This window comes from Oncorhynchus mykiss, chromosome 12 (assembly GCF_057628025.1).
Source record: "Oncorhynchus mykiss isolate SJ-2025 chromosome 12, ASM5762802v1, whole genome shotgun sequence".
Classification (NCBI taxonomy): domain Eukaryota; kingdom Metazoa; phylum Chordata; class Actinopteri; order Salmoniformes; family Salmonidae; genus Oncorhynchus; species Oncorhynchus mykiss.
Window position 1 is genome coordinate 80,036,222 of NC_143033.1, and position 12,666 is coordinate 80,048,887.

Sequence of the window (12,666 nt, forward strand, 5' to 3'; positions counted from 1 at the left end):
AGGAGCTGTCCTAGAAGCACCTTGGATACCGCCCAGCAAAGGTATGCAGGGAACAGGGGTAGGTGCCATGGCAACCCCTTGCAGGGGCTTTCTGGTCAATTACTCAAAGCACAGGTATGTTTGTGTGCATCAAAAGGCCAGGCACCAGCCTCAGACACTAAATAGCCCAAAACACAATGAGGTGACTTTCAAAATGTGAAAGCTCATAAGTAAATACACCAATATGCACGGCCAAACAAACCTGAGCAATCTCATAAACGTGCTACTTCCTGCTTTAATCTTCTCCATAGTTTCTTACTGCTTGTGAAAGAAACATGTTGTTTTTTTATTATTTTATGAAATGCATGCATTGGAACTGCCAATAAGAATTCAAATGAGTCTGAAATTATAGGTGAGTGCAGAAGTGTTGACAGTTGACGGTTATAATGAGAATGTTACCATCCCAAATTATGCCTGTGAAATGGAGCCTCCAGTCCATATGAAAAGCAAACAGACGGCATAATGAAGTGAAAGTGTCAGCTGATTTTGTGATTTTGTGCCGGAGCCCAGAGCCGAGTCGAGCTGAGCCCTGCTTCCTCTTTAAGGAGGGAATGACTGGACTGGGCAGCAGAACCCAGTAGAATAGCATGAATCTTCCTCCACAGACTCAACTAAATAATAAAAGGTGTGTGTGCGTGTGCATGTGTTTTATTGTATACTATTCTCCCACAATGATTACATTTCTGAGAAAATAATTATCATAACAGTTATGTTCAGAAACTGAGCAGTCTAAATTAAATAGACAGTTGCCACTTGGTCAAATGTTGCCCATTCATAACTGTACACAACTGTATAGTATCAGCATGAAGCATTTCTGAAGACTTTTCTCCTCATTTGAGTTTTAGAAGTAAGTTTTGAGTAGCAAGTCTCACAATGCTATCATGACTAAATTACTGTATCTAAAAGAATGGCAATTGTTTATTAACTAATTCATATAGAGAGTAAAAAACTAGTGGAAATACTATTATTGTTTTGATATGATCAAAAGTGCTGTTTCAAAGTGGCCATGTCTCCTTCTCTCTGTTGGTTCGGCAAAGGCCTGTTTGTTTTTCAGCTGCTCAGAGGCGTAGCGAGTTTATTTATTTATTCAATTCCCATTAATTAAAACATTTGCACTGACAAACAGGCAAAAAGACGCATTAGCACCTAGTTTACACCCTGCGTCCCCTGGCTGTCAGCTGGCGTGGCAGAGCTCTGACGACGCACACGCCTTTAAGTGATGCGGAACCAGAGAGGGTCTGAGACCGCCAGGGAATCTCAGCTCATCAACACAGACAGCATTAAACATCATGATATCCCTGAATGGCGGTTAATATTGTACTAAAACAGAACTGTGTTTGTCTGCAGGGCTAGGAATGTAATTGTAGCATTAGCATGTCCAACTATTAAAAACTTTACATGCAGTTACAGTTTCTACAATACATACTGCACTTGTAGGCTATATCCATATGTAGAATGCCTAAATACACAGACATAGCTGTATTGTTACTGTATGTTAGTGCCCCCATACCATGTCCTCCAAAGGGAGTGATGCCCTTACCTCTCTCTCCCTCACTTCCCTGTTATTTCAATGAACAAAAGAGGGGCTCTTGAGGCCGTGGGTGGATCCATAAAAGGAAGAAAGAAGCAGTGCTCCTGGTCCTTGCTGAATGGGCCCTTTCACACTTAGAGAGGCCTGTTTACTCTAAGTCAATAATGGGCCTAATTTTCTGATCATTATTGAGTCATTCCAGCCACCCCCACAACCATCATTTTACGCTCTCCCATCATTCAGACCAAATGAAGGCCCAGGTCTCTGCCCAAACGGATTTGAGGCTCGCTTGCAGATGCAAACACACGTCAATTGTGATTATTTTTTTTTGGTGTGCCTGTCAAACCCTCATCACGCCCCCTCACAAGACATCTTCTCTCTCCCTGTTCAGCTGCGAGATGTGAAAAAATACTATAGCAGCTGGGAAAATAATCTATAAAGAATGACTATTTTATGTTATTTTGAATATAGATTTATTTTTACAGCGTGTTTACTATGCAGTTTACTGTTGTTACTTAGTAAATACCATTTTGTTATTTAGCATGAAGTCAATCTCCTTTCTCATTGGGCAAGATCTGAGAATGAGCCTCCATTTTGTTTTGGACCAGTATGTATCCCTTACAGCACAATCACACTGAAAGTATCAACACTAAAAAGTAATATGAAAATATTCTCACAATGTATCACTGTTTGATAAAATGGTGATTAATATATTATGAAACATAAAGAGGTCAATAAATATAAAATAATATACTATATCATCTACATTTTAGCGCTGATATTTTCCTCGGCTCGCTAAAAAAGCCACAGACATGGCGGAGGGAGATGAGGCCGCGAAGGGGGGGAAGTGTTCATCGAAACCATTGAAAAAAGGTTAAAAACGAGAGAAAGAAAGGATCAGAAGGAGAGGCTGGCAGAGGCTGTGCGGCAGTTTGAAAAGCTGGCACCTTCCAAACAGAGCTGCAGCTTTGGGTGCCAAACGCTGCCAACCAGCCACACTGAGTTCTGCCCTGCCTCTCTTTGTTTTCACCATGGCATTTTGCATCATCTGTATTTAGAGCTATTCTTTTACATTACATTAGATTGAGTGATGTCACTACGGCCACAATTACTACTAATAATACCACTAACAATAATACAATAGATCATAATAATAGATATAGAATGAAGTATTTAGAGTTCTCATAAATCATTTTTTGGGGAAACTATGTTGCTACTCTATTTAAATGGCAGAATTTGATAGGGAGTAAATAACATAGAGATTCCGTATCAGTATTCCCAGACTGTCTGTGCCTCCACTGTCCCGGGTTCCGTACGGAAAGAGCTGTCCCAATTACAGGGCAGCCTTTCCCCGGCTCTGCTCTACTGGGCCGAGCGCGAGCGGATCAGAATCTGGCTGGGAACTGGGCGGGCAGCTCTCATCCCTTCTCTCGCTCCCTCGCTCCGCGGCACAGGGAGCTGAGGAAGGCCAGTCCACCCCTCCTGCGTGGGTATATGTTTTTGGGGACAGACAGATTTCATGCCTGGCGTCTGTACAAAAAGGCTATAAGAAATCAAGCAGTGAGACGACACAGCAGTAGAGACAAAAAACTATACAAAGAATACAAAAACAAACATCCCAGCTCATCCTCCTTGTAGCCCCTCTTTTCATTCAGATGAAGATGAACAAAATCATATTTTAAGGAGGGCTGAGACAACTAAACAATTATATATGTTTCCGTGCCCATGATGCTGTGCTTGCTATAATGTGTTATTTAACTACGATAACTGTTTTTTAAAGTATTTCCGGTAAATATGTGTCCATTTTATATCTGTAAAAATAAAATGATAAGCACAAAATCATAATTAAGAGAAAATAAAATTAAAAAAATGTGACCAAAAGGGTATACCGTTAAAATCCTCAGTCACTGTAGATAACATTTTTGAAAAAATAATGAATTATTTGTAATACGAAATTTAAAAAATAAACACCATTTTTCTTGGGACAGCTAAAACCAAGATGCCTAAAGGAAACAGTGACACTGTGAATGTATTGTTTTTATAAAGAAAATCGGATACTGTGATAAAGTATGCCCGTGTACTAACAAGCCAGTAAATGCACTGTGATTATGGAGGAATTATGGGTAAAAGTGGTTAAGGAGCGCACAGTGTCCCTGCAATCCTAACCGCCTAACGGGTTGAGTCTTTTCATCTATTCCTCAGACTTCCTATCACCCTCGAATAATCTGTTTACCAGGGATTCCATACACTCTGCGCTCCTCACACACACACAAAAAGGGAACTGGGAAAACTAGGGCCCTGAAGACGGGCCAAGCTAGGCTGTTTGAGATCCCTGCACCCTTTGCATATTAAAAACGCCACTGTGTCAATGACACTGTTATGTCATGAGTGGCTCGCCGACGTTCAAACATTATTGGTGCATTTATTCAAATGACAACAGCATATAAACTTTCCATTGAGAGCGTTCACAGGGTGTTTTTCACACGAGATGAATGTGGCCCCCGTCACGCCGGTTCTCAGTATTTCTCTGTCGGCCCGGGTTACAGACCCATGCCAGAACATTGGAGGAACACAGTTCTGTTCTTCTTCCAGAAGTCTGCAGTTCAGTTTGTTTATCGGCCAAGGAAAAGAGCAGATATTTTTTCCTGTAAAACTCATGGTTCTTTTTAAAATACTTTTAACGTCCACCGCTTTTCCTTCATCACCCTATATCTGAGAGACAAACACTCTTGGCCAAAGCATGACGTACCCAGACTTAAAGGATCCACATGACTGTGTGGTCCCATCCACACTCTCTCTGTGTCTGGGCACAGGGACAGAGACAGAATGAGACAGAATGGTGCAACAGCAGAATCAGAGAACATAGGACCAACGCCCATCCACAACCCTCAAACCTTCCCAGGCCTGCCTTCATAATAGACAAAGACAAAGACGCAAAGGGCTGGCTGTATTTTTTTGTGAAATAAAATACTGCGTCATATTTGGCAACATCATATTCATTCGAAACATCTGATAATACCATTATCTCATTTTAAAGCTCAGGATATTGTGCAAATCATATTAAATCTGTACGATAGATAAGGTTGACAGGGTGTTAAGTCTTAAGTCTCTGTTGGTCTCCAAGGCTCTCACTCTCTTTGTTCGGTTTGGTTAAATCATTCTCTCTGTTCTCTCCCGTGGTTTGCGAGATGGAGAGTCTGGGAGATGGAGATGGGCTCGTAGTCCCGGCGGGTCAGCGCCAGATTTTTCCGCACCGTGGAGCTGGCATAGGTCAGCGACCCAACAATGCACATCCCTGGACAAGATCTCTCCTAGCATGGTGGACAGATTAGGGGTGCACTCAGAAACATATTTTTATCATAACAGAGCAGTAATGAGAGCCGTATGAGAGGGAGCACGCTCCAAACATGACTAATACTGGAACAGCGGCGATTCATCAGACTGACAAATATGGAACACACCGCACAAAAACATGAACTTTTCCCATCGCGCAGTGACCTGAGCTGGGCCTTGGCAGGGCCTGACTGGCTGAGCTGTGCTTTATTCAACATCTGATCAAAGATGAGCTCAGCCCATTCCTCCACATCCCTGAACCATTATCATCAGCAGCATCAGGAATTACCTCAGGACAACCAGTCCTGGGTGACTGACTCTTACAGGTTAAATGCAATAGCATTACGTTGGGTGAACAGCCAGGTATTTGTCTAAAATACTTTTGATAAGGGGTCTTGCAGCTGTGGAGCGGCAGTGTAAGCTGCTTTGATCAATAATAGCTAGCCCTCACTGCCCCGCCCATAAGGCCTAAGTCTATAATTGGACAAAAGCACTACTGCAGAGGAGGAGAGGAGTCTCCTGTCACTCATACTGCGGTGGAAAAACCTGCAGCTGGCGACGGTGACATCAGTGGGCAGGAGAACTGCAGCACACCGATGGCTCAGATGCACTGATAAGGCCTGGACTCTGATACCTTCTGAAAGACACAGACACCCTGGGAGCTAAGAATAAAACGGTAACGCTGCCACTCCAAAGGTTAGAATGGAACCACTCACTGTTCCCCCTCTCTCCCTTACACTCAGTGGACTTTTAACCCCAGCTCCTTCAGAGGCTCTACTGGTTCATGCTTTTTAAGATGGTACTTTTTATTCTTGCAGTGTACAGTGGAGGGAGTGTGGGCTGCTGTTGAGGTGTTACGGTGGTGAAGCTTATGGGCAGGAGAACCAGGTGGAGCCTATGGCTGTCAGCCGACAGTTCTATGCCGTCTCTGTAGAAGTGAGGAGGCCTGAAAGACTTGTGCATTTGCCAACAAGGGCAGCTTAGACCCAGCTTTTAAAACACTTTCTATTCTCTGACATGAGTGTGAACAAAGATGCAGGGAAACAACGATTTCAACAAAAGGTAACAAAAAACAATGATTTATGATGGAATACCACCCTGTACAGAGGCACAAAGGTACAATAATTGACGTTGTATCCACATCATTTAACCAAAATATTCTATGTGATGACGTTAAATCAAAGTGGAAAACTGATTGCATTGGCAAAAAATCATCAATGTAAGGGAATTTCCTATTTTACCCATCTTTTAACCAAAATCCAATGACACTGTGGGAAAAAAAGTCAGTTGAATTCACGTTAGCTGACAACTCAACCAAATGTAAACCAAAACTAGACGTTGAACTGACATCTGTGCCCAGTGGGAAGTGAAGGAATAGTATATTTAATTTAGCCGAACTGCAGCAACCATTTAAGTTTCAGAAAATAAATTAATCTTGACATACGTAAACACACACACACACACACACACACACACACACACACACACACACACACACACACACACACACACACACACACACACACACACACACACACACACACACACACACACACAGATATACATACACACACACACACACACACACACACACACACACACACACACACACACACACACACACACACACACACACACACACACACACACACACACACACACACACACACACAGATATACATACACACACACACACACACACACACACACACACACACACACACACACACACACACAAACACACTGAAGGGTAAAACAGTATCGGGATGACTGGTGAATACTGGCACAGGGTAAAAGAGCTAAGCTCTAAGGGGCGGCTTCACAGGGAGCTAATCTGAGCCTGGGTTAGCGGCAGCACATTGTGAAACAGGAAGACGAGCTCACAGAGGCCCAGCTAACTGACGCTGAGTTACACACTGTGCTGAAAAGAACACGGCATGGGGTACTCTGTCACAGAGGCCTGCAGCATCACGGTGCCAAGAAGCAGAATTAGGGCTCTGTAACTGTACGCTTGCCTGGTGTAAGACAATACGTTTCTTTAGCCTTATACTAATGGATAACCAACGCAGGAGAGGGTTCTATGTACGTGAGGGTTCCATCAGCCCATACGTGAGTCAATCAACTAACTACACCCACAGCATACCTGACAACACTTTTCACTTGAGTGTTTCATTGCTAACCGACAATAGGAAACACAGAAAACAAATGGAAGATTTGTTTCAGCACGATCTCAGTGGACTGTTCAGTTATAGACAAAGACGAACGCCAAAAGCAAAATCTTCAAAGAGCAAATGTATTGTCAGACAGAAATTGCAAGGTTACTTCATATACATGAAAAATGTGCTATGTCAAGACTCAAAACTATTTCATGCAGTCCTTATTGCTTTTCTCATGATCAAAGTCATGGAATAGAAAAAGATAAATTAACTTGTGTAATCAGAGACAGGTTCAAATGTATTATTGAAAAAATAATATTATTATTACTATTATTATTTAAGATAATTTACAAAACAAAGTGTGGCATTATTTATGTGATACCCAAGACAAGCTATCTATACAGCTAATATATAATAAACGACAAATTCATCTTTAAAATTCTGCGGAACACTTGACCTCCGACATGGGGGGCTCTGTGTATCCACCAGACTAAACGTAAAATTCAGTATATTCTATACATTTCAGTGACACCGGGGTCTCCTCTATTTCAACATTACATTTTCCATTCCAAAGTAAGTATCCACATGTTCCATACAAGTAACTGATGAAAAAGGACTGCTTATAGAGTATCATATAAAGTTTGTTGAGGAAACACCTGTGTTGAATTTGGACAAAAAAAAAGTGCATAAACAAACTAAACCAAACTGACGAGCTAATATAGAGAAGGGTTGTCTCTGTATGCAGTGTGCATGTGTGTGTGTGTGTTTGTTTGCATTAGTGTATGGGAGTCTCCGTGTATAAGCTATAAGAGTGTGTGTGAGAGAGCGGGAGCGAGTGTGTATTGACGAAGCGACCGAAGCAGGGCTGACTGTGAGGTGGGCTGCGGTGCCAGAGAGAGTAGAGCGCGGGAGGCTGAGGCTGGAGACGGGGCGGCTCTCCCTGCCTCAATCGCCTGCCTCCCAAACAACCTGGGACTGGGCCAGCTGTCACCACGCTCTTCAGCCCACAGACACACGACAGACTGCTACTGACACACACACACACACACCACACCACACCACACACACCACATACGACACACACGCCACACACACCGCACACACACACACACACACACGAAACAGCCTTAAAGACACTCATTTATAGCCAGACAATTACTGTGCACATTAGCACACGCAGAGACAAACACATTTGCAGATGTGTTTGTTTACAGACAACACACCCCTAAACATGCATATTTAAATTCAGACAAATTTGCACACAAGCACCTGAACAAATTTACCAGCACAGACTTTATCTCTGGATAAGCACACATTTAAAGACACATACACAACTCAAAAACAACACACAAACTAAACGGTGTGTCAGTGGTGTCAAATGTGTTCTGTAATGTGCTGTATTATAATTGTAATGTTGATAAGGCGTTACATTTGGAGGCGATTCTCTTTATTCATCACAGGCATTTGGTCTAGTGGTGCACGGGGAGGAGCAGGGTTTGGCAAGGCTTAGGGTGTGGCTGCAAAAGGCTTTACAAACTGACCTGTGTGTGTATGTGTGTGTGTGTGTGTGTGTGTGTGTGTGTGTGTGTGTGTGTGTGTGTGTGTGTGTGTGTGTGTGTGTGTGAGAAATAGACAGAGAAAGCTGTAAGGCGTTCACCAACTGACCTGGTGAGTGGACGAAGTAGGCCAGGTAGAGGTCGAGCTCCTTGACGGACACGCCGATGTGGTGGGGCTGGACGCACAGGCCGTGGTTGGAGCACTGGGGCGACTTGACCAGCCGCTCTCCGTCCGTGCTCTCCAGGGGGCTGCCCTTGAACAGGATGACCATCACCAGGTCCAGCCGCCACACCTTGTCGGCCTGGCGGAGACAGTCGATACGGCGGATCTTGCCCTTCTGGTCGGGGTTGGAGAGAACACAACAGGGGGGCTTCTTGCCTGTGATGGTGAGCACAAAGTCCTCACGAAACTCGGGCCGGATGTCCTTTCGGAGCTTGGCCAACAGCCGCGACGCCCACTTCTGCTTGATCTCGGGCTTCTCACCCAGCAGCTCGTCCTTCACTGCGCGTTCTTCATCCTTTGTCATCCTCTTCTCGTGCTTCTTGAAGTACTTGCGTTTGCGTGCCTGCAGGTTGAACCAGGTGTAGGAGAAGGCACGGACATGGGGGAGAAGGGCCTCGATGAAGGGATGAAATTCATCCTAACAGAGGGAGAGAGAGACAGAGAGAGAGAGAGGGTGCTCTGTTATTCTCATGCAATATGGTGTCATGCAAGCAGCTGAAGATCAGTTATTGAAGATAGAAGAGCGATGAGGCAATTTACTGACATTTTACCCCAAAATAATTCCTGTTTTGATAGAATTTTAATGCACTGCCAATAGAGGGGATACAGTTCAGAAACGACTTACTTAGACAGGGCTAGCATTACCAACAATACCACTAACTGACATAATAATGCTAATAATAATAATAATAATAATCATAATCATAATAATCATATCCAAAATGTAATAATAATGTAGGTACATACATACAATTACAATGCAAATAGTAAATTACTGGTCCTGTCCTTCTTACAAAAAAATATAACCTGAAAGCACATTTAAAAACTATATTAAACTGTAATAACAGATTCATTTAAATTTAAAAGACAAACGAGATTTAAAAAATTCAAGCCAAAGTGAGCAAACTCTTCTTTTTTTTTTTACATCCACTGTGAAGGAGAAGTTATTCAGCTATACCATAATACCTTCACTACACATCGCTCAGCGACAATGCCTAGATCTCGCCATAGTGTTCCTGTGCCAGGGTTGCCACACACCGGTCGTTCACCGCCAATCTTAGCCGCCACAAGACCACTGTTAAAATGTGCTGCTAAAAGATCTGCCATACCATGTCCTATCTCTCCTGCTGCCATGCAAAAGAAGTCTAACCAGACTCACATTTCAACAACAAATTGAAAGAGGACAGAAATTACCACAAAAACACACTGCAATAGGAAGACAGACGGTCTGGTAGTTACCATTTTGCACTCTCATCATAAATTTGGCACAACGTTCAAAATGAAAAAGAATTCTCCAACACCACTTTTTTCCCCGCACTCACAAATGTACAGCAAGTGCTGGTTTGACAGGGTGTAAAAAATGTGCAGATGAAAATACTTGAGGGTAAAAAAGATAATTAGCAGAAGATCTCAGGAATCTCCAGTTGTCCACAGTAAGCAGTGGAACAAAGTTAAACAAAACAAGATACCCCCCCGGGTGTTCTGGGGGTCACAGCGTAATGCCGCAAAGGATCGCTGGTTAAATCTGGGACGGAAAGACAAAATACCCCAATTTAAAGAGAAGAAAACTAACATTGAGAAATAATGGAAATATAGTTAAAAAAATAAAAAGAAATGGTGAATGGTATTTAAGAACAAAAATTATCTAAATATAACAACTGGAATAGACACACTTAAAATAAACACTCTTCTTTTGCGCTTCCCCCCCAAAAAAGGAGGAAATAAAGCAAAAAAAAATCCTTGGCAAAGCGTAATTGGTAGTGGTGTTTGCTCAGATCTGTGGGCCCCGTGTACGACTCAGAGAGACACACACAGGCGGGGGGGCTGGGGAGTGCAGAGCACAGAATAGGAAAAAAAGGAGAGAACCGAATCAATGTTGGACGAGCGCGTACGACCGCTGGCAAAGCCGAGTGCTGCTTCTTTTTTCCCCTTTTCTCTCCAACTCTCTCTCTTTCTCTCTCTGTTTCTCTCTCGCCGTCTCTCGTCCTCTCCGCGTTCTTTCCCTAACCATTGCTTGAGTCTTTGCCAACACGAGTAGGGCCCACCTATTTGGCAACAAGATGCCTGTAGCCCAGCCAATGCGTTAGCTTCAAGAGCTGAAAGGGAGGGAAAGGAGAAAGGAGGGGGGGTTAGTGGCAAAGAGAGGGAGAGAGCCGGAGAGAGAATGAGAGAGGGAGAGCGAGAGAGGGAGAGCGGGAGAGAAAGAGTGTACGCAGTCCTGTCCGACAGTGCACACTTTGCCAAATCGCCAAGTTCCTATCTGACACATAGGCAAAGTTCAGGGGACATGTATTTCTCGTACACCAATCCTAGCTACCTTCAGTCTGCTTCCATCTCCAGTATGGCCGCCATTGCCTCATCTCACTACCCCCACCCTCTCTTTCTGCTTGCGTAATGCCACCTTGGCACAGGATGGCAAGAGAAAACACACAGCTCCAAAATCCCACCAGACCCCACAACCGGCAGCTGGTCTTGGATTTACCACAGGAACAAAGAGGGGGAAACAAACCCACCCTTTTTCCCACCCTGAGAGAAGATGCATCAATGTAACGCTGGGTGCTTTAAAACCAAAGCATATACAGTACACTGCATGTCTTACGGAGGGTAAAAGGAGGAACACCAACATATCGAATAGGCAAACGAGAAATACAATTGTGGGAAATGGGTACTGTTCCGGTACAACTGTCGCTATGGCGCTTTCAGCCCAATCTCATCAACACCAGTCCAAAAACAGGAGAGTCTGCAGATAAATCATTGAGCTTGATTTCTCAAAAGCCTCCAATGGCTGTGTCGTCAATGTTTGTGACTAATAATGAGTGCCTTGCCTCCATGATGCATCTCTTTCTTCTACAATTGCTGGACAGTTTGCAGAGGCATCTGTAACGGTCTGAATAAGTGGATGTCTTATTGTTCTTTGGGTTGAGTTTGCAGGGTTCGTAATTGCCGTAAAATGGAAGAACGTCTCTATTTCTGGTCCACCATTTGCAACAAAGATGATGTAAAACACATTTGTATTAGTGCACGCTCACTCTGTACTACCGATATAATCTAATCTCTAGTTAATATGCTGCAGTATCATGCACTATTTCTGCTTAATCTTAGAACGATGAAGACAGAATCACACCAGCATTTAGTAGTTGGCTTCAAGATGGTCTGGCTCACACCCATCAACATTCACAATGCACAATAAAGGACAATATATCCCTGGGTTTCTGTTCAATTTCTGTTGCTTTCTCTAATACCCATTGTTGCAGAACACGATGAGCATCTAACAAAAAACAGACAACTGACATTAAAATAAGAGGAACATTTCAATTGAAGATACACATACTTTATAGGGTGAGTGTGTGTGAGTCTGTGTCTGAGTCTGTGTGCGAGAGAGAGAGAGAGAGAGAGAGAGAGAGAGAGAGAGAGAGACAGAGCGAGAGAGAGAAAGAGCAAGAGAGAGGGACAGAGAGAGAGTGGTGAGCAAATGTACCTGCATACGTGCATAAAATACAAAGACTCACACACACACACAAATAACAGGATATTGATACAGGGAGAACAAAAGATGAGACACTATCTGGAAACCAAGACAATAACGGTTTAGACCTTCATGAAAGAAAGGAGTGGTTTCCAGTACAGGGACCTAAGCAAATTAGACTACCTGCAAATGTTTGTTAAAAACCATAATCATCCTATGAAGCACTACAGCAGATACAATTCAATCATGCAAATATCCCACATTCAAAACTGTGATGTGGTTTTCAAGGTCCAATGAAGCTGTTTTTATCTCAATATTATATAAAGTACATTACTGTGATTGTTTTCAATTAAAATGGTAAA

At 43.1% G+C, this 12,666-nt stretch overlaps 1 protein-coding gene across 50 annotated transcripts in view; it reads right to left on the minus strand.

Moving 5' to 3' along the window:
* Positions 1–12,666, minus strand: part of nfixa (nuclear factor I/Xa) — a 131,499-nt gene that overhangs the window by 80,438 nt on the left and 38,395 nt on the right. For 41 of the 50 annotated variants that reach the window (XM_090193580.1, XM_090193593.1, XM_090193599.1 and 38 more), the window contains one exon: positions 8,725–9,256. In XM_090193580.1, coding sequence (XP_090049706.1) covers positions 8,725–9,256 — 532 coding nt within the window. Of the gene's footprint in view, positions 1–8,724; positions 9,257–10,077; positions 11,078–12,666 lie in introns of those variants that run through there. The other 9 variants (XM_090193590.1, XM_090193598.1, XM_090193586.1 and 6 more) reach the window with 3 other exon arrangements.